This window comes from Ambystoma mexicanum, chromosome 5p (assembly GCF_040938575.1).
Source record: "Ambystoma mexicanum isolate Mex_15411 chromosome 5p, UKY_AmexF1_1, whole genome shotgun sequence".
NCBI classification, from domain to species: domain Eukaryota; kingdom Metazoa; phylum Chordata; class Amphibia; order Caudata; family Ambystomatidae; genus Ambystoma; species Ambystoma mexicanum.
The window spans coordinates 405,777,430-405,802,979 of NC_090930.1; the positions used below are offsets into that span (position 1 = coordinate 405,777,430).

General features: G+C 50.6%; 1 protein-coding gene across 4 annotated transcripts in view; it reads left to right on the forward strand.

Annotated features, from left to right (window-relative positions):
• ARHGEF6 (Rac/Cdc42 guanine nucleotide exchange factor 6) overlaps positions 1 to 25,550 on the forward strand; it is a 3,277,165-nt gene that overhangs the window by 2,514,404 nt on the left and 737,211 nt on the right. For all 4 annotated transcript variants that reach the window (XM_069612789.1, XM_069612790.1, XM_069612791.1 and 1 more), the window contains one exon: positions 2,867 to 2,887. In XM_069612789.1, coding sequence (XP_069468890.1) covers positions 2,867 to 2,887 — 21 coding nt within the window. The remainder of the gene's footprint in view (positions 1 to 2,866; positions 2,888 to 25,550) is intronic.

The following is a 25,550-nucleotide window of genomic DNA, read 5'->3' on the forward strand; positions in this document are numbered from 1 at the left end:
CTTCTGTTCGTTTGACCCTTTCACCTGATTCTGTGTTTAGGGCCGTGATTGTGTTCCTCGTCTCCACACCACAGACAAGACGCGCCGGTAAGGCGTCGGCCTCGTTCCCTTTAGCGTAGAATTTTTGCCTCACCCGGAGTAGAGCTCCCTCCACCCAATTGGCCCACTGCCCTTCTGTATTCCCTCTAGTTATGCCTGTTGGGGGTCTCAGCTACCACATTTCTCGCCTCCTTGACCTCTGCCTCCAGCCAGGTCTCCAGGGCCAGTATCTGCTTGTGTCTTTGTGCTTGAACTGCCATAATTTCCCCCCTCAATGTGGCTTTGAATGCATCCCACCTTATGTCTTCTCCCGTGTGCCCTCTATTATTGTTGTCAAATAACTCTCTCATCTTGCCCTCTATCTCCTCCCTTATTATGGGATCCCTCGGCAGATATTCTGGGTATTTCCATCCCCATATCCCCCTTCTCTTCCCCCCAATTCCAGCTTTATGGATAGTATTTTGTGATCTGCTATTCCCATGGGGCCTACCTCTATCTCCTTATCTCTTCCCACTAAGTTCGCTGAGACCCAGATATAGTCAATTCTGGACTGAGTTGGGTGCGTACACAACCCCTATCGTATGTCACAACCGCAATTTACCTCTTACCAGTACAAATCTGCCCTCTTTATCCCTGAGAGTCTCCTCCACCCTGAAGTTGACCGTACTCCTGACGGCCAGCACCACCCATGCTGATTTTGTGGGGCCCAAAGCCTGAAACACTTGATCAAACCCCCTTAACTTGAGTCGGCCCTGGTCTTTACGAAGCAGGTGTGTTTCTTGCAGCCCCAGGAAGTCTGGTTTCCCCCGTTTCGTGAATTGCTCCAGCTTTTTCCTTTTCAGCGGGGAATTGAGACCCTTAACCTTATGAGTTACCCATTTGAATAGCGATTTGTCTCCTGGTCCTGCTGTGTGTTCCCCCCAACTCTTTGCCTCCATCCATTCTTACCGCTCCAAATTCCCGGTCGCCTTTGCAGTGTCTACTTCATCCCCTTGGCAGCACCAGAAGGATATCCCTCCCCCCCAAACCCCTCCCTGTCTCTGAAGGCCTTAACACTAGGTCTTCCCGTCTCCCTCCTCCCCTCCCCAGGCTTCCTCGCCCTTATTGATCCCATGATGTTTGCTCATCTCCTCTCCTCCTTGAGAAAGATACCTTTCTGTCCACTAGTCCTTGTAATTGACTACTCCTCAGGTGAGTTCTCCTCGAGCCCAACCCGCCCTTCCACTGTCGAGCTTGTATCCCCTCCTATCCCCGTGGGCCCCCGCAGCGCGGGTCTCCTCCTTTTCCCCTCCCCACTAATGACCACTCCCACAGCCTGTTTCTCATCCCACCTCCCGCTTCCGACGGCTTACTCGAAACGGCTGCCCCCCGCTCCTGGTCCGGTTCTTGATCCAACTCAATTTGTAGGATGTCCGCCCCTTCTTGCATCGTTGTTATCTGCTTCGGAGTGCCGGCCCACTCAAACAGGAGCTCAAATGGGAAGGTCCATTTGTATCTGATTCCCTTTTCTTTGAGTTTTGAGGTAATTGGGCTCCATTGTCTCCGTTTAAGTAGGGTGCTGCTGACGAGATCTTGTTAGAGTTCGATGCGTTGACCGTTAAATGCTATCGGCTCTTTCTGTCTGGCTGCCCTGAGAACATCTTCTTTTTGGGCATATCTTGTAAATGCAGCCAGCACGTCTCGCGGCCTGGCTTCCGGGTTCCTGTTGAGGAAGCCCACTCTGTGGACCCTGTCTAGCTCTATTTTGTCGGGAGAGGACTCCCCCAGCAAACTCTGCGTAGATCCCTTGAACAGTCTCCTTCAGGTCCTTGTCCTGTACCGTTTCCGGTGGAAATTTCAGCCTAATGTTGATCCAGGTTTCACGTTGCCGTGTCCAGCCTCTCAATTGCTTCGTTGTTCTCCATCGTTTCTCTGCCCACCTCCTGCAGTCCCTTTTCGACTACGTCCGTTCTCTCTCCCAGCTGATCTACTTCCTGCTTTATTTCTGCCATTTCCTGGTTTGTCTGATCTCATTAATTGGAATTGGTCCTGGAATGTTCTTCAGAATGACATTTGAAGGGCGAGCATCTCCCCGCGCAGGTCTTGGCGTGAGATCTGCACTGTCAAATCTGAAGTCTCAAGGTGCCCCTTCTCTGTGGTTCCCCCTTGGGTGACCCTGCGCTCTTCAGCCGCGTCTTTATTCGCCCACATAGATGCAAGGGGGCCTGATGTGTCCGCCTGCGACAAACTGCTTTTGTTTGCCTTGCTCTTGTTCTTGGACGCCATAGTTGAGGGATTCTGTCTCTCTATTCCGCTGTGCCCCCCGTCGCTCTCCTGGGGGTGTCTCCCTCTTTTCGTTGCTTGGGGGATGAAGGGAACGGGGCCCCAGCACTGTCCCGCTTTGGCCCGCCTTCGCCGCCAGTAAAGGTGCCCGTCCGCCTGACGTGACGCCTTCCCTGTGTGGCCCTCTGATGCTCTCCGGGCCTCGCTCCTCCGTTCCTCCTCCCCTGCTGACTTTAATCACAAATACGGCCAAGGTTTTTCACAGGTGCGGGGGGACCCCATACATTGCTTCCAGCTACTCTCTGGCCTGCTTGGGGTGGTGGAGCCGCGAAGTTCGGCTGGAAAGCTCCAGAGCGCTGTCGACAAACTGCATTGACTCTTAACTGTTTTCTTTCCTGGCGTTTAAATATTTACATGACCTTTAGTTGAATTTAAATATTAACAGAACACATTTAAATTGATATTTCAATATAATGTAAATGTATTTTGAAGTGAAAGTTTTTTCACATTGTAGTATTATGTATTTACTTTTTTTCTCACATTTCTGTTTTTCATGCTCATTCAGCGGATGTCTTTCATTTTAAAGGTAAGAGAAGATCTATCTTATAGACCCACATTGGCATTCTAGTACCTTGTCTAACTTGTTGCTTTTATTGTATTTGTCAAGATTCAGGCTCTTGCACTTCTGGCTAATGTACTGCGCACTTACCACTAACAGCATGTATGCTTCAGTGTCACTCAATAAACGTTCTAACCTGCATTGACTTCTGTAGCTGCGGTAACCACATGGTAGTTTGAAAATTGCTCATGGTTACCCTCTAATATGCAGATCGTGAAAATACATGTTTTTCTTATATAAAATAGTGACTACTTAAGACTTTTATGACTAAGCCACCAAGAAACACCTGACCTATCAAGTCATTGCCCATGCTTCACTAAAAACTTCAAAGTTAATTTACCATCATCTGTGTGTCCTTCCTTCCATTAGTACTTTAAGGCCCACCAATTCAGTTATGATTAAAATCGCACATGATTTGCTAATTATAGGAGTATCTAATTTTTCCTTTTCAGTGACAGCTGTCAACTTGAGATTTTGTAGTCCGAATAAATCGATCTTGTTGAGAAGCTTGCTCATTCCTAACATATTCCTTTGCCCACTTCATTTAGTTCTAATGGATACCTCTGTCATGTAGCCAAGTGGGCGGCCGAAAGAATCAGTACCGCAGGATGACTTATATTATATCATGCTTTATATACAACCAACCATTCCACCCATCACCAAACTGTCCCACCTCGACTTAGTGTTGGTTCAGTCTTGCTTCTTCATACTCTTCAAGTCTCCTGGTATCGGGTTAGATTCCTGCACCCTTGCTCTCTGTTTTTTTCTCACCTCTTCGGGTCACTACTATAGGCATTGCTGAGATTTTACCAGCAGCTGTTGGGATTTGGCAAACTTCCCAGCAATTGGAGTGGGGCCTCTTTTCCTCTCTCCGCCGGGTCCTGACATTTACCATGCTTTGCACCTCTCTGTTCTGTGCCTGTCCATTCTTAATACACTGGCACATGCTTGTTCCATCTCCTACTGTGGGTGCAGCCCCTTCAGATGGTGATTTGTTGTTTCCCATATCCCCTGCCTTGGGCCTAGCTGGCCTCCTCAAATCTTCCTGGTCTGTCTACGTGCTCCAGCTGTCTTTCTCCAGCCTTCTCCTTTACGTTCTCTACCACCACCCAATATTTTTCACCCTACTCCTTCCCTTCTCCTACCACCTCAACTAGATATTCATCCACCTCCTTATTTTGACCTACTACCTGCTTCCCACCCTCTAGTTTACACCCTACTCTCCAAACTCCTGCTACAACCTCCTCCAAACATCACCATCTTGCACAAACCACCTGCCACATGAATCTCCAAACACTCCCATGCTGCCTAACTGAGGGTCTGGGTTTATATAGTCCTGTAAACCCTGCCCATGGACTGGATTCTCTGTGAGGGTCTGAACCATCTTTCCCTGTTGGGCGCGTGGCTGTGCTCCTACTCACTTTTGATCCTGAGACCGCTCATAAACCTTTTTGCATGCTTTTGCCTGCCCTGCTCTTCTTTCACTGGTATGATATGTTCAGGAGCTGTGCACACCATGCTTTCATATGATTGGCTGCAGCAGTGCTTAGCTGTGTGTGCTACGCTGCTGCAGCCAACAACTTCTATCAAAATTCCTCCCATTTCTCCATTAATGCAGATTTGGAGCAGGATGGTCTTGTCAGGTGAGGTGTCTGACAATGAATATCTTTGTCTTCTCTTCTTCTTTTTGGCGGAGACTTTTGTTTTGAAATCGCCTTCTGGATGACTTTGATGCCAAATACCAGAGAGCTAACTTTGATGCTCTCTACTTCAATGTCTTCAGAGTCATGTTTTGGCATAACTGCAATCCACGACAACATGATTAATACTGAAGCACCACAGAGAAACCTTATAATTGACCATCAGGGACATTTTAGTGTTGCAGTCTCTACAATTTTTTAAACCAGAAGGTTCCGTAGTCAACATATTTGTCATGTATGTGAAAATGGAGTGTTTCAGAGGAAATTCTCTAAAGCATTGAAGGTAGTTACTGAGAAGTGTGCTGACCATGAGGAAAACGGCAACCCAGGTCATGGGGCACGAACCTCCATACCAGAGTAGCAGGGCAAGCCCTGCTGTCAAACGTTTCAGAGATCTGCTGCAGGAAAAATATATCTAAGATGAGTAATCCGTGGGATCAACATCACCAAGAATGTTAGAAGAGGTAAGTAATTTGTTTATCTGGATTCTATGTCATTGCAGAATACTTAATTTGGCCATGCAGTTCTCAGATATTACTGGTGTCTGTGTTGGTTTTCTTGCTCTCCTCACCCTTCCAGATTTCTGGATTGGTATGGGAGTCTGCATAAAATGAGCAATATGTGGCAAGAAGGAATCCATTGGAATAAAATATATCGTACCTCTTGATAATTTTCTTTCTAATGGATTGCTTCCTCTTGCGGATTCCTAATCTGTGATATTCCTTTCCACAGCTCAGCTGATCTTCGGAAACTTTTCCGCCACCAGTGGGAGCAGCAAAGCTCCATGTTGGCTACGCCCGATGCCTCTTCATTCTCCATTCCGGAAATTAACTTGGGGACAGTATATGTCCAGGCGCCACACACCGTGGCCTTTGTTCATTTTTTCTGTACTCTTTGCACTCTTCATGAACGCGCTACTTTGTTTCTACGAGTGAATGCCCAACCCCCTTAGACCTCTCGTTTCAAACCTTACGTGGATTGCAGCCAGCAGAAATTTGTTTCAAATGCCCATCACATATGTTTATTCTGCTTGGGGGAGAAGCATGATATCAACTATTTTGTGTCTTGCCAATTCATGCACCCCAAGGTCCTCTGGGAAAGGGCAGCTAAACTCACAAGGAGTCAGGTGAGACCACGTCGTCTTGGTTGAGCTGCACAGAGCGTCTCACAGAGGACAGGTCTCACGCAAGAAAAGACTAGAAGAAGCACCAACAGAAGTCTAGCCCGCCTGCCGTTACCTCACCGCATTATTCTGCTTTGTCCTCAAAGAAGAGTAATGTTAGTCCAGAGACTCCCGGAAGCAGGGCTTCCGGTATCGTTTCCTACCCAAACCACCCCAGAGGAATGGGAAAACGTATGCTTGACATCTTTGATAAGGCCTGACACAGACGGCTATATCAAAAATCTTGCAAGCAAGTTCCATTTGGTTTGGAACCATTGGGCTCTAGAGAGGAGAGCAACTTCCCGGAGGAATTTTACGGGGAAGGTGAAGACATCCAAGATCTGGCCATAGATATTCATGAGGCCACTGGACTTGACACCTCCCCTGAGCTGGATATTCTACCGGCCCCCCCGCCCCCACTATTGGTAAGCCTCAGGCATCTTTCAAAAGGTTGATGACCAAGGTTGTTGATACCCTGAGGTTATCAGCCCCATCCAGACCAAAAGTCTAGTTCAAATTACAGAAGGAGACTTTGCTACCATTTAACATAACGATGGAAGCTCTGGTGCTAGAGGTCTGGGAAAGGGCCTCTAAGCCTACACGCTTCAGGGAGCTTGCAAAGAAGCATCATTCTGCTCTCTCGGGCCTGGTCTTTTTGTCCACCCATGCCTCTGCAGAGAGCTTGGTTGTACAGGTCACAACTGCAAATTTTAAGACCTCCACCTTTCCTTCTCTCCCTACTGACACAGAGTAAAAGAATGGACGCCTGGGTAAAAAACATGGGTGCCTTGGGCAGCCTGGCTCTATGGGCAATAAATGCCTCCTGCACCTTGGTGAAGTTCTCTTTTAGTCTTTGTTCTGCAGTGGCCAACACAGCAGACCACATCCCTGAAGGCGACATGAGAAGTATGTTTGGTATTGGTTCAAGATGGCAAAGAGACTTCCCACCAGATCCTGCATTCGAGACTCAATGCAGCTGACTGTGAGCACTCCATGGCGGCAAACACAGTGGTATGGCATCACTACTGGATGAGGACATCTGGCTTTGAGCAAGGTGTGCAGGCAAAACGTCTGGATCTGCCCTTTGATGGGCAGAACCAGTTTGGGGCCAAGGCAGATGACGCCCTACAGGTGTTCCAGTCCTTTGGGTTTAGCCATACAGCAACTTGAGGCTGGAGTTTCTGCCCTTCCACCTCCTATGCCCCCATGGACGTGGTTATATGGCCCATTGGAGACTGCAAGGTAGGCGCTTCTCAAAGTGAAGTGTCATAGGTGCACCTAAGGATGGGGCGGCTGCTGCTGTGGCCCCTCAGCCACCCAGCGTACTAAACCTCTGTCAGACTTTCTGCTGTGAGCACCATCTGGGATGGAGGATTTCCCTGTTGAGCACGAAATGGTCTTGAACCATGACCGATGATTGGGCTTTACATGTTGTTCAGCAGGCCGGCTGCCTCCCTTTCATTCAGAGCCTGCTGCTGGACCACTTTCCACAGCCTACCTGCTTGCCTCTAGACCCCATCCTCTTCGAGGAAGTCTGTCCACTTCTCTCGAAGAGCGCAATAAAACTGGTATCAAAATCCGAACAAGACCTGGGGCGGTATTCAGCTTATTTTCTGGCCCCGAAGGAAAACAGAGGCTTGCGTCTAACACTGGATTTTAGGCTGCTGAATTTGTACCTGCAAAAGGACAAATTAAAAATTGTAATGCTATCCCAGATCCTCCAAACCCTCAATCTGCAGGACTGTTTGTTGTCACTGTGCTTTCTGGATGCCTTCTTCCAACGCGCCCATTCATCTGAAGCACAGGGAAGTACCTGAGGTTCGTGCTGGGCCAACATCACTACCAATTCAGAGTCCTGCAGTTCGGTCTTTCTTCAGCACCCAGAGTTTTCATCAAGCTGCTGGCAATTGTGGCGGCTTGCCTCAGGATAGAAGGCATTCATTTCTTTTCCTACCTGCATGACTGGCTCGTTCTTGCTCTCTCCTCAAATCAGACATTGACACAGTTGTTCTGCATGTGCAGCCTGTTGCACAGCTTGGGCTTTTCCCTGATTTTTAAAAAGTCTCATGTGTTTCCATCCCTGGCTCTCCAGTTCATCGGGGCCGTCTTGGGCACTTGCCTGAGCAGAACCTTTCTGCCTGAGGCCAGAGTGGCGAACATCTCTCAGATGGTACATGCCCTCCAATCCCAGGGACAAGTTCCTGCCTCAGCTTTCCTGCATCTGCTTGGTCTCATGGCCTCCTGCATTCTGTGTTCCTGGAAGCCCAGCTATGCAGCATGTCGTTTCAGTGGCTACTCTGTTGCCAGTGGTGGCAATTTCAGGGACAAATGTCAGACATTTTGCAGGTATTGTCGTGTTGCTCGAGACATTGTGTGATGGTCCCTGGGGAGCAACCTGCTGAGAGGTGTGTTGTTCCGGTAACCCTGGCCTCAGGTAACCATGGTCACTAATGTGTCTGTGGTACGTTGGGGTGGGGGATCACTTGTCAGACCTGACAGTGCCCGGTTTGTGGTCACTTTCAGATTCTCAGGAGCACATCAGTTTGCTGGAGTTAAGCGATGATCATGGTCGTCCTGGCCTACTTCGTCCCCACTGTGAAAGGGAAAGGTGCTGTTCTCCTTACGTGACAGCACTGTAGCCATGCCCTCCCTCAGCAAACGAGGTGATGCAGGGTTGGAAGAGGAGAAGACCTCTTCCGCTGAGTTTCTGTAGGCCCCTATGGCTGCCAAGTAAGTGCAACAAGTGTCTACCTGCACGCCCGAGTGCGCGAGGTGCGCCGAAGAGAGCATGTCATCCAATGTAAATGCAAGGGGTTTGATATCCTTAGAGACTGCCCAGTGGCAGAACCTAGTCCACTTGCTCTTATACTGGGCCTTGGTAGCTTTGCTCCTGGTGCCCTGTATGACTTCTAGATTAGCCTGGGACAGGCTGAGGTGTCCTAGCTTGACCTGCTCAGGAACCACGCTGTGAGGGCTACTTTCTCTGGGGCAGGGTGAATGATCCTGCCCCCCTGCTGTGCCAGAAGATGTGCTGGGCCTGTCGGAAGGTGAATGGGAGGTCTCTCCGAGAGGCTGAGCAGCTCTGAGAATCATGGCCTGGCTGGCCACCATGGAGCTATCAGAATGACGCTGAGTTGGCGAGACTCCTTGATCTTGCATATCAACCTGTGTATCAGCGGTGTGGGTGGGAAGGCGTATGCGTTCATGACATTCCACTGAATCTGAAATGCGTTGCCCAGGGAGCCGGGGCCCTGCCCCTCCCAGGGGGCAAACTGTTGGCACTTCCTGTTGTCCCAGGAGGCAAAGAGGTCCACCTGGGGGTGTCCCCAATTGCTGAAGATCTCCTGCAGTATGAGGTCGTTTAGCTGCCACTTGTAATTGTCTGCTCCCAGCCTGCTGAGCCTGTCTGCCTCCTCGTTAGATTCCCCCGGAAGGTGGACGGCAGTGAGGTAAATGTTGTTCTCCAGGGCCCATTCCCACATGCTGACTGCCAGTCTACACAGTGGAGGGGACCTGGTACTTACCTGCTTGTTGACCTAGAACATGCTGGTCGAGTTGTCTGTCTGGATGAGGACGACCTAGCCCTTGATAACCGGAAGGAAGGCTCTGAGCGCCAGCCAGATCACCTTCAGTTCCAGCCAATTGATGTGGTACTCCTGCTCGTGCTGGGTCCAGGTGCCATGGACGCAGTGGTTGTCCAGGGTGGCCCCCCATCCTTCGAGAGAGGAGTCCGTAGTGATGGTGACCTGTGGGGTACGTTGCCGGAAGGGCTTGCCCGTCTGCAGGTTGCAGTCCCTGGACCACCATGTGAGGTCCAGGTGAAGAGAAGAAGGAACAATGATCATCTCCACCTGAGAGCCCCGTTCCTGGTTCCATGATGCAGCAAAGTGCAGCTGTATCCTCCTCATCCTGAGTCTCGTGTGGGGGGACGGCCAATAGGAATGCTGCCATGAGACTCTGTAGGTGTTGGTACCACCAGGCCGATGTCACTTTTCTGCTGAAGAAGTGCGCAGTGGCCCTCTTGGTGGCAGTGATCTTGTCCTCCAAAGGAAAAACTCTCTCGGAGCCTGTGTCCCAGAGGAGCCCCAAGAAGGAGAGTCTGCGTAGGCTGCAGCTGCGACTTATTGAAAAACCCAGATCGTGAAGTATGTTCATGAGGGCGTGCGAGCTGCGGTGCACCACTTCTGGAGATGAAGACCTTATGAGCCAGTCATTGAGGTATGGATAGATGTGGTGGCCATGAGCCCTGAGGAGGGCCGCCACTGCATTCATCAGCCTGATAAAGACCCTGGGGGCCGAGTTGAGGCCAAAGGGAAGGGAAGCACCATGTATTGGAAATGGTAGCTCATGATCCTGAATCATAGACTAGAACGATGAGGCTGCCAGATCGGGACGTCTAAGTACGCGTCCTTCAGAACCAGGGAGCACATCCAGTCTCCCCTGCACAATGTCTCAGCTATTAAAGCTGGCATAACCATCTTGAATTTTTGTAGAGGTAGGGAGAGATTGCGCGTGGAAAGGTCGAGCACATCTCTCAGGCCTGCCTGGTTCTTTTTCTGAATGACGAAAATCCTGGAGTAGAAGCCTAAGCCTCTGAGAGCCAGGGACTTCCTCCACTGCCTGGCTCTCGACGAGCGACCGGATCTCTGCTAAAAGAGTTGCTGTCCCATCCTGTGGAGGGGAAGAGGGAGGAGAGGCTGGGATGGGTAGGCGGTACCCCGCGGATACAACCGGGAGGATCCAGGGGTCCGCAAAATTCTGCCAGAACTGTGCATGGAGAGCAAGCCTGCCCCCCACTGGAAACACGTGGACCCGGAGGGGCGTGTCATGCCTTCTTTCCATCTGAGGCTGTTGCGGAGGAGGGGGACTGGAAATAGCCCTTACTCCCCCCACCCCGCCTTTTTGTTGTTTGCGCCGATGTTGGGTCAGCAAAACAGTCAGGCTGCCTGAAACTCCGCTCTTGGAAGCCGCTGACCCCTCTGTATGTATGCCCCTTGTCCGAGCGCTCCTGTGACTGGGTGTACATTTTGGGCGTGGTCTTGATGGGTAAATACTTGACCTTTTGTGAGCTGTTTTTCTTTTTGGCCAGCTCCTCATCCGTGGTGGAGTGGAAGAGGTCACCCCTTTCAAACGGAAGGTCTAATATGCATTCCTGGACATCCGGGTTGAATTTAGTAGCACAGAGCCAGGCTGTTCTTCTCATGTATGTGGCAGTGCAGATGGCCTGGCCAGAGGTGTCAATGTGGGCCACAGTGGACTCCATGATGTCTTTTGCCACCATCTTGCCCTCAGCCAGTCCCGCCTTGAATCGTGATTGTCTCTGTGCCGGAAGCACTGGGAAGAAAACGGCAATTTCCCGCCAAAGCCTCTGGTTAACTGCTGCCAGCATGGCATCAGCGTTGGCTTGACAAAGATGCAGGGACGCGTTGGAATACAGCTTCTTCCTGCACGCCTCCAAGATCTTCTCCTGCTTGCCTAGCAGCACCGCGGAGGAAGAGGCCGAAGACGACTGAGGCTTGGAGTATAGTGATGCTGCAGCGATCACTAAAGAGTGCGGCTGAGGATGGACCGATATCAAGAGTGTATCCCCCTCCATCTGCCTGCACTTGGCGTCCAGGCGTCGATTGACCGGCTGGACCAAGTGGGGCTTGAGCCAGCCCTTTTTGGCCAAGGCGAATACTTGCTTCTGCATCGGGATCCCTGTTCTCGCTGCGGGACGTAGCGTGAGGACTTCGGCAAGCACCCCCTCTGATGGTTGCTCGACCTTGGGTTGAGGAACGCCCAAGTACTCTGCCAGCCCTGCAAGATGTTCATGGAAGGCCTTGGCTGATGACTGTGTGCCGGGTCCTCCTCATCTGTGTCCACCTGAGGATCCGGCTGGTCCAGCACCGGTGGAGGGGTGTTGGGAGCCGAAGGCTGGGGTGTGGAGACCCGAACCGGAGGCTGGTACAGAACCGCCTGCACTATCGGTAGGGCCGGAGCAGGGGCCAGGGGCGCCTGTACTGGGGCCTGCGGCACCAGAGCCATTGGCATCCCTGAGGATGACCCCCATCCGAAGAGATTTCACGAGCCCGAGGAACCTTTAAAAAAATCTGCCCTCACAGGTTGGAGTGGTGGTAGGCAATATTGACGGGGTAGAGGGCGGCTGCTGGAGCCGTTCCGTACCATGCCCATACGGACGCAGTGGAAAGATTCCCTGCACAAATGAAGAGTAGGCTGTAGGCCACGTTCCTGGTTGACACCAGTCCCACCTTGACAAACATTCCTCCACCTGCTCCCTGCCTTGGTGCGGTATCGGGCGGATGTCAGAAATATCTGGCACGGCGGCAATTTTGTCCAGCTGCCTTCCACGTGCCTGCGTCGTGTTGCTTGGCTCACTGGGCCTAGCCTCGTCCAGGACTCTTGAGTGTTGATCCTGAGGCCTTGGTAGGTGTTTCACCCTCGGCGGACCTACTGGTAGAACTACGTATAGGTTCCCCCTCGGACATGTTGCCGGTACTAGGGCGTGATCCCTCGGGTAAAGATCAGAAAAAGAACCTTCCGGTCCATCAGCACTGTCACCGAGAGGGTCAACTGACCCCTCTGCCTGCCAACCGGTAGCTGATATAGCCTTGATACACGTGCTGGTACGAAGACCTGAGCGGTCCCTCCCGTGCGGGCGAGTCCTTGGGAAGAAGTCTCCCTTGCGGGGAACACTGAAAAAGAGAGGCCCTACCTTGGGCTTGGATCGATGATAGACAAAGTCCTTTAAGTCCTCTGGAGGCGATCTCTGGAAGAGCTCCCTTCTGACTAGCCTGTTCTTCAGAGACCTCGAGGATAGCGCGTTGCACGCGGTACAAGCTTGGTCTGGGCCAAGGCAACGTAGGCAGAGGGCGTGGGGGTCTTTAGTTGGAAAGAGCCTGTCGCAGGATGGACACTTGCTGAACCCTGTAGAAGGCGACATGCGCCGGGGAGGAGCATGCTGCCTGAGGACCTAGTACCTGTGATAAAAAAGACAAAAAGACAGAAGAGAAGAAGTATCCGTGCGTGGAATTACATGGCCGTCGATGTGGAAAAGCGGACTGGGGTGTGGCGCCGTAGGGCGGAATCAGGGCAGCACATGCTCCCAGGGCCACACCCCCCGCGGGCCTCTATATTTAAAGGGGAAGAAGGTTTATTCTGGTGAAAAGGTTCTGTCTCTCGTCCCTTGGAAGGAACGCCCCATGCAGTATGGAGGAAGGGGGGCTAAGGACTAAGAGTACGTTAGTCACTACAGTGAGTAACTTATCATTTCTGCACATTCCCCACGGTTATGCAGTTTTTACAGGGATTGTGCAATCAAGTTTCCTCCATGTCAGTTTGTGGATTTAAATGGATTATTAACATTTCTTACAATGCTTAGTTTGTGCCCCTACATTCTTCTTCTATTAGGCAGCTCGCCCATAGGGTGGTTTTCCTTTTTTCCATCACTTCCGCTAGGCAGGTGAGTGAGCTCCAGGCATTTTCTGTTAAAGCTCTATACTTGTTTTTCTACAAAGAGAAGGTGACGTTGAAAATCAGACCCTCTTTTGTTCCGAAGGTGGTCTCGGATTTTCATCTCTCTCAAAAGCTCAATCTTCCTGCATCTTACTCCTACGTCCCGTCCCCTTTCCTCCATAATGTATGGGCGTCCCTCGCTAGGGAAGGGAAAGGGATGCATGCTCTCCCCTGACTCTGCCCATCTGTGCCACTCCGCAGTCTTCTTTTCCGCGTTGACGTGAACGGACCGCTTCACCAGTGCTCCTGAGTTAGGCCACCGACCTTGTAATTCCACGCGCTTTTCCCCAAAAATGCTTTCTTTTTTTTCCTCTAAATTGTCTTCTTTCCTAGCAATTGTCAGAGAAGACTCTGTCCTCTGGTGCCACGCTCCTCCTCGACGCATGTTGACGACGGCGGGCTTCAGCAGGTGACTGGCCTCCGAGGGGTCCTTTCCCACGTCAGATCCCCATGTGCTCTGCCGCTGGTGCTTTGGCCCGACCACGGCTGAGACGGCTGTTCTGCGTGTGACGCGTTGACTCTGCGAGCTCTCAAGAATCACTTGGCCCGCTGGAGGGAGCTGTTCGAGAGATCACCTTCAGAGGACATCAAGAACTACGTGAGGAGGATGACCAGGCCCAAGGTAGGTGCTCTGTACTCCTCTGCACCCCGCAAGGGCAACTTTTTCCCAGGGAAGCATCCAAGTGTGAGGGACCTTCCAGGTCCTAAGACCAGCAAGGAGACCAAGGCTCTCAGAGCTACTGTCCAACAGGCCGAGGGGTCACAAGCTCCTCCCAGTTACACCGCTATGGGGCGGCAAGGCCCTGCTACCAGGGACATCACTGAGGGTCTTTGCTCTACTACGGGCCTCATGCCCGAGGGGGTGCATATACGCAGCACTACCAGCGTGATGGCCAAGGGAACTCTGTCTACCAGGTCGCTACCTGAGGTTCAGGGAAGGTCCGAGTCTTCGCTTTTAAGCATGCAGGCAGAGACTGGGCCCGGCTCTTCAAACACCACGCACGTCCAAATGGCCACCAGGCCAAACAAAATGGCTGCTCCCCAAGAGCCACACCTTCCTGGAGAGCAGGCATAGAAACGCATGTTCAGGTGGTACTGGACCACTCCAGTGACATGGTCCACGTGGTTCATAGTCAAAACATTGAAAAACAAAAGTTTGAAAGTCAAAATATCAAAAAAAAGGTTAAAAAAGTCGCATTTTTAAAAAAATATAAATAAAAAAATAAATGATTCAACTTTTTTTTTAAACTTTTTTTTTACTTTTTTGTCTTTCAACATTATTTATTTCAATATTTTGACTGCACACCGGTCCACGTCATACCCGACCACACCTTCACAGGGGTGCTATGCAAGTCTAAGCATGGTTCTGTTTATCTGATCTTTCTTCTAGCACAGGATCAACAAGACCTAAGCAGCCAGAGGGCACGGCTCCTACGCACCCAGGCCCTTCCCCTGCATGCAAGGATAGGTTCTTTAAAAAGTTCCTTACCCTCATGAAATCACCACAGATGGGCACCATTCTCAGGGGGGTCGTCAAAGACGTGCTACCTCCGGCTCCACCTCAGGCTCTGACTTTGGTCCAAACCCCAGCCCCTGTTCAGCCCTTGGTCCCTGCGCTCACACCAGGCATGGTGGCTCAGCCTCTGGCCCAGCCGCCTCAGCTGCCTGTACCCAGCATGCCTCCAACAGCTCCCGACCTGCAGGATACAGCAGGCAACACGTAAGAGGACGGGGACCAGGATACTCCCTCATCAGCTAAGGCCTTCCACAAGAGGCTGGCGGGTGTACCTTGGGATTCCGCAGCCACAAGTAGAGCAACCTGAAGCGGGGGTTCTGGCCGAAGTGCTGACAATTCGCTGTGCCACTAGAACTGGCATCCCTCTGCAAAAAGACGTAGAAGCCCTGGCCATGAAGGGATGGGTGAAGCCACATTCAACGCAGCCTACCAGTAAACGCCTCAATGCAAAGTATAGGCAGATGGAGGGGGACTCCTTCATTCTGGCGGTGCACCCTCAACCGCATTCATTGGTTATAGCCGCAGCCTCCTTTTATTCCAAGTCTTTGTCATATGCACCCAGCTCAGCACTCGTAGGGAAGAAGGAAAAGGTGTTGGAATCCTACGGCAAAAGAATTTACTCTGCCACTCTCCATCTGCGCCAGGCCAACGCTGACACTATGCTGGCTGCAGTGAATCAAAAGCTGTGGCGGGATATTGCAGATTTCCTCCCAGAGCTCCCCACGCATAGTCAGGCGCGTTTCAGGGCGGGATTGGCAGGGGCCAAAATCGTTGCCCAAGACGACATGGAATCCACAGTCACTCACATCGACACCGCAGGTAGAGCGATTTGTATCACCACGGATATGAGGAGGACAGCTTGGCTCAAAGCGACCAAGTTTAAACCCGATGTGCAGGAGCACCTTCTAGAACCTGCCATTTTAGGGGGGGACCTGTCCCCTTCGACCTCGGACGAGGAATTGACAAAAAGAAAAATAGCTCCCAGACAGTGAAGTCCTTGTCAATCCTGACAAAGTCGGCACCCAAGGCTTATAGCCAGAGTCACCAATACTATGACAGAGCTAGGACCTTCAGTGGCTTCAGGGGTTTTCAGGAGCAGCGCGCTATCCAACCCAACCAGTCCCCTAGCCAGCAAAGGCGCAAGCAGCACAAATCCTCCCACAAGGAATTTTTCCAGTCCCCCTCCCAGGTACCAGTCTCAGATGGTAAGAAGTTGTGACGATCTCATCCAGATCCACAAGTCTTGGGTGGGGGGCAGACTTGCCCTTCACTTCCATTCCTGGCAGACAAGGTTTGCGGACCCATGGATCCTCTCTGTAGTTTCAGCGGGCTGGCGCCTGCCAATTCCTCCCTTCCTCTTTCCTCCCCTCCACTCCTGCAAATTAAGACAGCAAAGCAAATCTTTTGTCTGAAATACGCTTGCTCATCACGACTCAGGTGGTGGAGGAAGTCCCTGCTTCGCAAGAAGGCATGGGCATCTATTCCAGAATATTTGCCATTCAGAAAAAGAACCAGGCTGTTCTGAGAGTTGTACTGGACCTTTCTTCCTTGAACCTTTGCCTACCCCTTCAAAAGTTCAAGATGGTTACTCTGGATCTTATTGCGGAGACTCCGTGTGGGGGAGACTGGATGTGCTCCCTCGATCTGAAGAATGCTTACTTGCACGTCCCCATTTGGGAGCCCCATCGTTCGAGTGGCAGTTGAATGAAGCAGTCCCGAGGGGGATCTACAACAGTTGGGGCCACTCTCAAGTAGACAATGAACAACAGGAGGTGCCCCCAGTTTGCTTCCTTGCTGGGGCAAGGCAGGGGATATCTGAGGGTGGGGGGGGGGTGCGTTGCAGATCACGTGGAATGGCATGAGTGCATACACTTTCCCTCTCACCCAGCTGATTCTCAAGGTAATCTGCAGTGTCAGGGAGTCACGGAACCTTCGGCTCATCCTGATAGCGCCATGGTGGCTGGCAAGACCGTGGTTCTCATACTTTAACGTGATGTTGGGTGCCCTGGCTCACAAACCTTTCAAGCCCATGGCATCAACATAAATCAGGCTGGTGACTATTAAGACTGCCCTGCTGGTTGGCCTTACTTCAGCGCGCCGGATCAGCGAGATTCAGGCTCTGGTGGCTTCAGAGCCTTATACCATGTTTCACCGGGACAAGGTGGTCCTCAGGACGCATCCTGCCTTTCTTCCTAAGGTTGTTTTTTCCTTTCACATTAATAATGAGATAGTACTCCCTACGTTCTTCGCTGACCCAAAGGATGAAGCTCAGAAGGTATTGCAATGTCTGGAGGTCATCTGGACAGGAAAAAGGGCTACCGTAAATTGGATACCTTGTTCATCACTTTTGGTGGGTCAAAACCAAGCTGTCAAGCCTCCAAGGCTTCCATAGCAAGATGTATGGTGATGGCCATCAAGGAGGCGAAAGAGGAGCAGCAAAGGCCTTTGCCAGCAACCATGCACGCCCACGCCATCATACCAAAGTCCACGGCTGTGGCTATCCAAAGACAATTCCCATGGTAGACGATCAGCAGGGCGTCTACTTGGGCCTCTCCATCTGCCTTCTGCAAACATTACTCCTTGAATGTGAGCGCCAGGTTGGACGCTGCATTTGGCCAGGCAGTTTTGAAGAACTTGTTTTCTTAGAGGGGCAACTCTCCTCCCCAGGGCTGCATTCAATTGTAATCACCCATAAAGTATGGAGGAAAGGGGACGGGACGTAGGAGTAATTATAAGTTACTCACCGTAGTGACTAACGTACTCTTAGTCCATAGTACCCTTTCCTTCATACATCCCACCATCCTCCCCCTTAACATCTCTGTGTCATTAGGCAATCATAATATTGTTGATGCGTCAAAGCGGACTGAGGAGTGGCGCCAGTGGGGGGAGCGCATGCTCCCAGGACTGCGCCCCCGCGCTTATCTACATTTAATGGGGAAGACAATTTTTTCTAGTGAAAGGTTCTGCTTCCTGTCCCTAGTGAAGGATGCCCATACAGAGTGGAGGAAAGGGGACTATGGAGTAGGAGTACGTTAGTCACTACGGGAGTAACTTATAATTTGTACGCTGGCCCATCCTTAAAAGTCAGAGGAACGGTTCCTTCATCTAGACCGAGTCCAGTCTCTCAGCTACTACATCTCTCAGACCTTGGTTGTCCGGAAAGATGACCAGCATTTTGTGGGTTAACACCTTAAGTGCTAAGGGCGTGTATGTTCGTCCTGAATTCCCATAAGGAATCATTGAGGCTCCACCCACTCCCAAAGTTAAGTGTGTGTGTGCTGGCAGGGCTGTTACTAAATAAACTCTGTCAAGGTGGATCATCCTCTGCATCTCAGAATGTTATGAACTGGCTGGAAAGGATGTGCCTGAAGGTCTCAGAGCTCATTCTACCAGAGGAGCGGCTGCCACCTCTGCCCTGTCCTGGACATCTGCCAAGCAGCAACAGGGATTCTCTTCACATTATTGCTTGGATTCCGTTAAATGTAGTTGTTATTAGTTGGACTCTGAACATCCATACACAGACCAGCTGTGGGGCCATGAGGTTTTGACTAGGTCATCATTATTGAACATATTTACAATTGTACATGAACCAGTTTCTCTTGTATGTACGGTAGCAAAGTAGACGGCACAGGAACAGGGACTGGTAATTACATAGACAGAGAGACCCAATGGCCATCCTTGCACACCCAGCTCAGGCCCCCAACTGACATTCATGGAAGACTTGCTCACAGACCCACACAACATTCCCCTGAGCTGCTAAACATTCATGCATCAACATTCCGATAGCATGCACTCCTGGCCAGTGACAATACAAGACTTAAAATACAACATCTCCCTTCATACCGAAGCACACAACATCTCCCTTCCATACCAAAGCACAACCCCACACTCATGACCACAACCAAACAACCTTCCTTCTTGATCTGCCACATCCAGAAACATAGCTTGCCACACTCTGGCACTAACACAGGTATCCATCAGATAACAAATCACACATCCAGAGTGTGGAACAGGAAGGGGTGGACCATGGATTGTCCCACACCGGACCCAGGTGCTGCACACGACACAGCAGAGCCAAACGGAACAGAACCGTAAGAGTTCAAACAGATGAACCAACAGGGATGGTGGTGTTGCCCATACCAGGAACAACATAACAGAAGGGGCAATTTGTCCGCCAACTTCCACTCTCACAATTACATCACAAACATCTACAATCGGCTCCCACTTATCGCCCAAACAAACATCCCACAGAATATCAACCATAACAATTACTAATCAACTTCCAACCAAAACTTCAGCTCAGTGCAAACCCTTCATAACTACATCACTACCACACAACAACTGCATGCATTCAGTACTCGAACATACCCAGGGGACGGTGGAATGAGGCAGCATTGCAAAACACACAAGCAACCTCTCACAACAGATGAGCACATCCATACTCACCCATGCCACATACATCCATATTACTCATACCCACATGCATGCACCAAACATACCCAGTCACTGCCACAAACATGCACATAAAACAAATAACAGATAAGGTGCTCCTGGTAGCACTGAATTAACTAAATTCAACAATAAGCATAACATTTCTTAAAACTATATGGATAAAACATGGCATTTGTACAACCTAATAGGTATTTCATTCTTAGTGCACTCCTTAAATAACGTGCATTTGATTCTTAGTGCACTCTTAAAATAATGTTCCACTTTACTTTTAACATCTCATGCATCACAACCCCTATTGCTGATGTTTTTCCTCTAATTTCTCTTTTACGCACACATTTTACCTTAAGCAACACAAAACCCTGTAGGCTGATGCATTTCTATTGTATTCACTTTTACATAACTCAATGTTAGGGAGAATTCTCATTCTATGGCTAATTTCCCTTACCTATAGAGTCCCCAGCAGCTTTTTTTCTCCTGCTAAGAGTGAAACTCTTTTTTTCCCCACTCTTAGGCATTTTTGCTATGTGTGTTCTAGGCTATTTTTGTGTTTAATATCTATGCGGTTTCTCTCACCTCCGTAGGAACCATCTTTATTCACACGTGTTACACAGCACCCTCCGTGCAGTGACACAGGGGTGTTGTAGCGACCCCCAAACATAGACTCTATACCCTGGGGCTGACTACTGTCTCCCAGGGCACGTAAAGTCCCCATTGACTTTACTAGTCGATTTTTATGAACTAAAACAGTACAAACCATCTTACAATGGAGGTACTGGAAAGGGTTAATAGTTTTTCCCTTATGTTAATTTTCGAGAGGGTGCCGTACAGTCCCTCTCTCAAAGGTTTCTGGCTGGTGGCAGTAGTTACTACCATAAATGTTCAACCGCAAATATTTTCCTATGGGATTTTCCCATTGTTCGAGGCTACCACGTTTTCTGACAGCCTCTAACATACTGCTGGTGTATTTTAATATTAACTTTACTTCGGTAGGTTTTATTTCCAGAACTTTAATATAACTTCTTTCTCGTGTCTTTCTCTAAACTCCTAACCCAAGTCGGAGATCCTTTGTTCGTCCTTTTGGCGGGCTTCTGCCAAGAAGCCCTCCTTTCGAAGCCACTGAGTCTGGGATGGGTCCATTTTGTGGGAGGGGGAGTAGGACCCCTGCACAGGGTTGCCGCAGCAACCCATGTCGCACTCTATCCTGATAGGCTGGAGGGTCTCCTGCCAAGATGACCACTCCACTGTGTGAGTGACAGCTAGGCTGTATGAATGGGGATCGTTTTACATAAAAGCAGGGTCCTGAGAACTGGAAGGGCAAGACGTCGCCACTGGAACTAAGAAGCCGAAGAGGAGAGCAGCCAAAGACATCTGCAACGACTGAACCACCAGTGAAACCCTGCTGCAGCGTCTCACCACTTTTCTCCACACGATGAGAGAAGATCTTCACCTGCAAGAGCCTTCTTCCCTTGAGTTGGTGGGGCCAACCAATTTGCCAATCGCCTTCCCGGACCTGCCTTGGTCGAATCTCCCGTACCCTGTACTCGGATACCAGATAGCCAGGCACCAGTCCACCCAGACCGCGATTTAAAGGAGCGTACCTTTTATTCATCGGGCAGCACCTCAGCTGGTTCAATCCCTGGGTAGTGCAGTAACTCGAACCTTCCTCCATGACGAGAGCCTCTCTTCCTCTGCTGGATCCCCCGAACTGCAGGAACTACCAGGAACAACCGCCACCGCAGGAGCCACTTCTTCATTTTAAAGGTACATTGTTCCGCCAGGCCGCCCTTTCTTCGCGGTAGAGCTAAAGGTGTTTTAAATCCTTTACCTACCTGTTGGGTTGGCCGCCCCTCTCTCTTAACATTGTCTTTCACCTTCTGCATCCACCTTTTCGAAATCGTTAATCAAAGACTTGACTGCAGCTACAAGAATATTTTGCTCCTGGGCCCTTGCCCTGTACCACTGACTCTGGCACAGGCCTACTGACTCTGGCTACATTTGTTAGAACTGCCTTCTCTAGATTGCTTCTCAACTAGAACTGTGTTGGTGCTCCTACTTCTTATAACCACCCTTTCCTTCCCACTTTTAACCCTCGTGAAATGCCATTTTGCTCAGTTTTCATTTACATATTTTCTATACTGATGCACTGCCTTGCTTAAACTGGTTCACAAACTTATGGGAAGTGTTGCTAGGGTGTGTAAGGAGATATTTCTGTATAACTTGTGCTTTCCCTCCCTTGTGAGAAATTGCTAGAGTGCCATTTGTGTTTGGTTTTCGCTCTGCCGTTTTGCTCACTTTTCACTCTTGCTCAAACTTGTTTACAATTTAACTAGGGAGTTGTGTATACTTTCTTTGACCAAATTTAACTTGCCTTAAGAACTGTGATAGATGTGTCTAACTAGAAGTGTATAAAATAAATATATATATTCTTTTTATTACAAAGCTTTGGTCAGTGTTTCCTTGTTCCAAAGTACTGAATGCCTATTGTGTAAACCCTGAATACTGCTCATCTCCCTCTTGAGGTAAGTCTGACTGCTCAGCCACAGCTACCAACTAAATCTTTGTGGTACAGACTGATACCAAAGGGGATTTATTGCTCTCACCTATAGTCTTAATCTTCTGTAGTGCTCCTTAAGGGAACTGCACAGGATTCTGCCTAACACTCAACCCTTATTGGTTGATGATTTAACCTCTTCAGCCTATGTACACTCCCTTTTTGGGTGTACATGAAGCAACCTTTCTTGCCTGGCCTGTGCACGGCCATCACTATTCAGTATTTTGGAATGTCCTACCCCGATTCCAATACAAACTCATTGCACCACTGATTGCTCAACTAACATCTGGCAATCAGGAGGGTGGACTCATTGTTCCTCAACACATATGTAACACCTGATAAACCCTGCACTTCAATCAAAACCAACAACACATGCGGTATGGTCAGCGATGACATAATCTGTGGCCACAACACTTAGAACATGTCACAGGACAACGTCCACACACAACACTCCAGGGTATCAATATAATTACCATCACTCAATACATTTTAAGCATAGGGTATTCCTATAACCCTTTTCTGTATTAATACATTCAATCGGGTATTCCTATAACCCCAATCTGTATTAATAAATACAATTCGAGGGGATTGTGTCCTTCAACGTATTCCACATCTATGACCGTAATCGGCACAGCTGTGCTGCCTCGGAAAAAAATGTCGGCGTAGGCGTCCTGCATCGATGACGTGGATACGCTGTCCTCGAGTCCCTCTGCCGAGGGTCGACATCACCAGATGTCATATCTAGGACGCACAGCGCCTGTAGCCTCAGTTCCGTTTTTTTCGCAAACGTGTTTGCCTCGGAATATCGGTGCGCTCGTTTCTTCTAGTTTGATTGAGAAAGTTGAGGAATATGTATTCGTTTTCTTCTACCCCTAAGTAGGGCTTCAAAAAGTGTCGGTACTGCGGTTCCAAAATGTCCATCACGGACCCGCACGACGTCTGCCTTTGGTGCCTTGCCGAAAGCCATGCCACTGACGACTGAGATGACTTTCAGTCCCTGACTTCGAAGGCCTTGCGGGAGCAGAAGAAGTTGTTAACGGTAGGTAGGGTTTCTAAACCCCGTAAGTCAAAATCTGCTGGGCTTTCGTCTGACGACTCGAGGGGCGACTCGCCACGTCAGCCTAAGTCCAGGGGGGTATCGGTCGCGGAGTAGGTCCCGCAATTCCTCTGCCTCTTCTAGGCATTCTCAGAAGCGCTGTCATCGGTCGCCTTCCCCGTCCTCATCATAGGACTCCGCCAGACGGCGGGTGGCTTGTCCCAACAAGCATTCATCACCGGCGGAATGGGACTCATTCCGCAAGGAGATGATGGCGATTTTCAAATTGCAGGGAACCTTTCTGTCCGCGCCTTTGAGAGAAGCCGGCAAGGAATGAGCTAGGGCCACCGCTTGCACGCCTTCGGGCTCGGGCAGTCGGCGCGATCATCGGGAGCCGTCGAGGTCCCGATCGGACATGGTTGATCGCCATAACCATGCCAGGTCCCAGTCCTCGATGCCCTCGAGACATTGAAGCCTGTGAGGCCTTCTAAGAAGGCATCGACGCCGTCGGCGCCATGTCTGTCGAGGGACTCTCTCGAGGCTCTGGGTCCGAGGAAGCCGTTGACTCCATTGGTGCCAAGGCCGTCGAAGGACACACTCGGGGCTCTGGCCTCGAAGCCATTGTCGAAGTCGTCGACGCCTCGGTCGACGTCGACGCCAATTCCATCAGCGCCCTCGACGCCTTTTGAGGAGAATTTACCAGAGGTGGCCCGGAGGTGCCCCGGAGGGCAGTGGAAACTTAGTGGAAGGCCCTCTGCAAGTCAGTGAGGCCTGTCTTTGGGCCCTTCTCTGGTCATCCCCCCAGGCTTGATTTATTCCAGCCTTTGGACTACATTTCAGAGGTGGAAGGAGGGTCGGATGAGGAGGGGGTTGTGCCTCCTGAGGTTCCTGATGTCCTGTTGTCTGGTCACAGCCAACTGGAAGACCTACGTCAGTCTTTACATGACGCCAGTGGTCTGGACACCTCTCCGGAGGTTGAGTTTGGTATGCCTGAGCCTGGCACACTTGCTGAATCCTCGTACAGGCGTCTCATGTCGAGGGTGACTGAGTACTTGGGGTGGTCTGCGCCACCTGTTGATTTTCTGCAGGATGACCTGACAGATATATTGGACCAAGGTCCGCCCACTGACCCGATGCTGCCATTTCTTACAAATAAGGGTGGCAGCGGCTTGGACTGCTCCGGAAAGTCTCCCAGCAGTGGGTAAGTCGCTTCTGAAAAAATACCGTCCAGCCGGTGGTGACCCCTGCTACTTGTCTACGCACGGCACTCCGGAGAGTTTGGTGGTGCAGGCATCTACGGCGCCAGCGAAGCAGGCTGCGTACCCTACCATCCCTCCTGATAGGGACGACAAGCGCTTTGATGGCTGGGCGAAGAAAGTATTTTCATCTGGGGGTATGACTTTAAAGGCAGCCAACTCCGTTTGTGCCTTAGCAAGATTCACTCACGCTCTTTGGAATTGTGTATCTTTGGTGGCTGAACATATTCCAGAAGCCGAGGAACGGGATGGCTTTCTAGCCCTCGTGCAGGATGGCAAGGATGCCATATGTGAATCGGTTAAGGCGGGTCCGGACGTGGCAGACTTTGTCAGCCGGTCCATGGCGGCGAGCTGTGTGATGCGCAGGTTTGCGTGGTTGCGGAAGTCGCGGTTTGCTCCTGATGTGCAGTCCCGGCTTCTCAACATACCCTTTGATGGTGTCCATCATTTTGGCAGCAAGGCTGACGAGAGCCTTGAGAGGTTGCAGACCTCCAAAGCTGCAGTGAAGTCGTTGAGCGCTGCAGTATGTCGACCTCTGCCTTTTCATCCTAGGGGACAGCAATGGAGGGGACCTTCCTTTCGATACTACTCTTCCTTTGGTAGATCGAGGGGAGCTGCCAGTCAAAGAGGCCAACGTAGCAGTACCAGAGGTGGAAAACAAGGTACTCGAGGTGCCCAAGCAGTTTGGGCAGTTGCCTCTTTGCCTTCAGGCACTGCCGCAGCCGCTTCCGCTCAGTCATGAGGCCATGGCCCATGGTTTGCCGGTTGGAGGAAGGCTGGCGCAGCACCTTGTAGAATGGCGTGCCATTACTTCAGATGTGTGGGTTCTGGAGATCATAGCCCACGGCTACTGTCTTCCTTTCCGGAAGAGGCCTCACGACAATCCACCGGGGAAGCTCTCTTTGAAGAGTCTGGATCCGCTCCTTTCGCAGGAAATCCTATCGCTGCTGGAGAAAGGCGCCATAGAACTGGTGCCTGTAGCGGAGAGGAACAAGGGATGGTATTCCCCATATTTTTTGATCCCGAAAAAAGACAGGGGATTGAGACCCATCATGGACTTGCGTGGTTTGAACAAGCTCCTCATGCAGGACAAGTTCAAGATGGTTACTCTTTCTCAAGTCCTCTAAGCCCTTCAACTTCAGGACTGGTTGGTGCCTCTCGACCTCAAGGATGCTTACTTTCATGTGCCGATTCATCCCAACCACAGGAAGTACCTGAGGTTCGCGCTTGGCGACTCGCATTTTCAGTTTCGGGTCCTGCCGTTCGGATTGACCTCCGCCCAGAGGGTCTTCACCAAGCTAATGGTGGTGGTGGCAGCGTATCTCAGGAAAGTAGGGATTCACATCTACCCCTACCTGGAAGATTGGTTGGTCAGGGCGCGCCATCCCGAGCAAGTCCTGGATCATCTGTCCGTCACCTGCCACTCCCTTCACAAGCTGGGC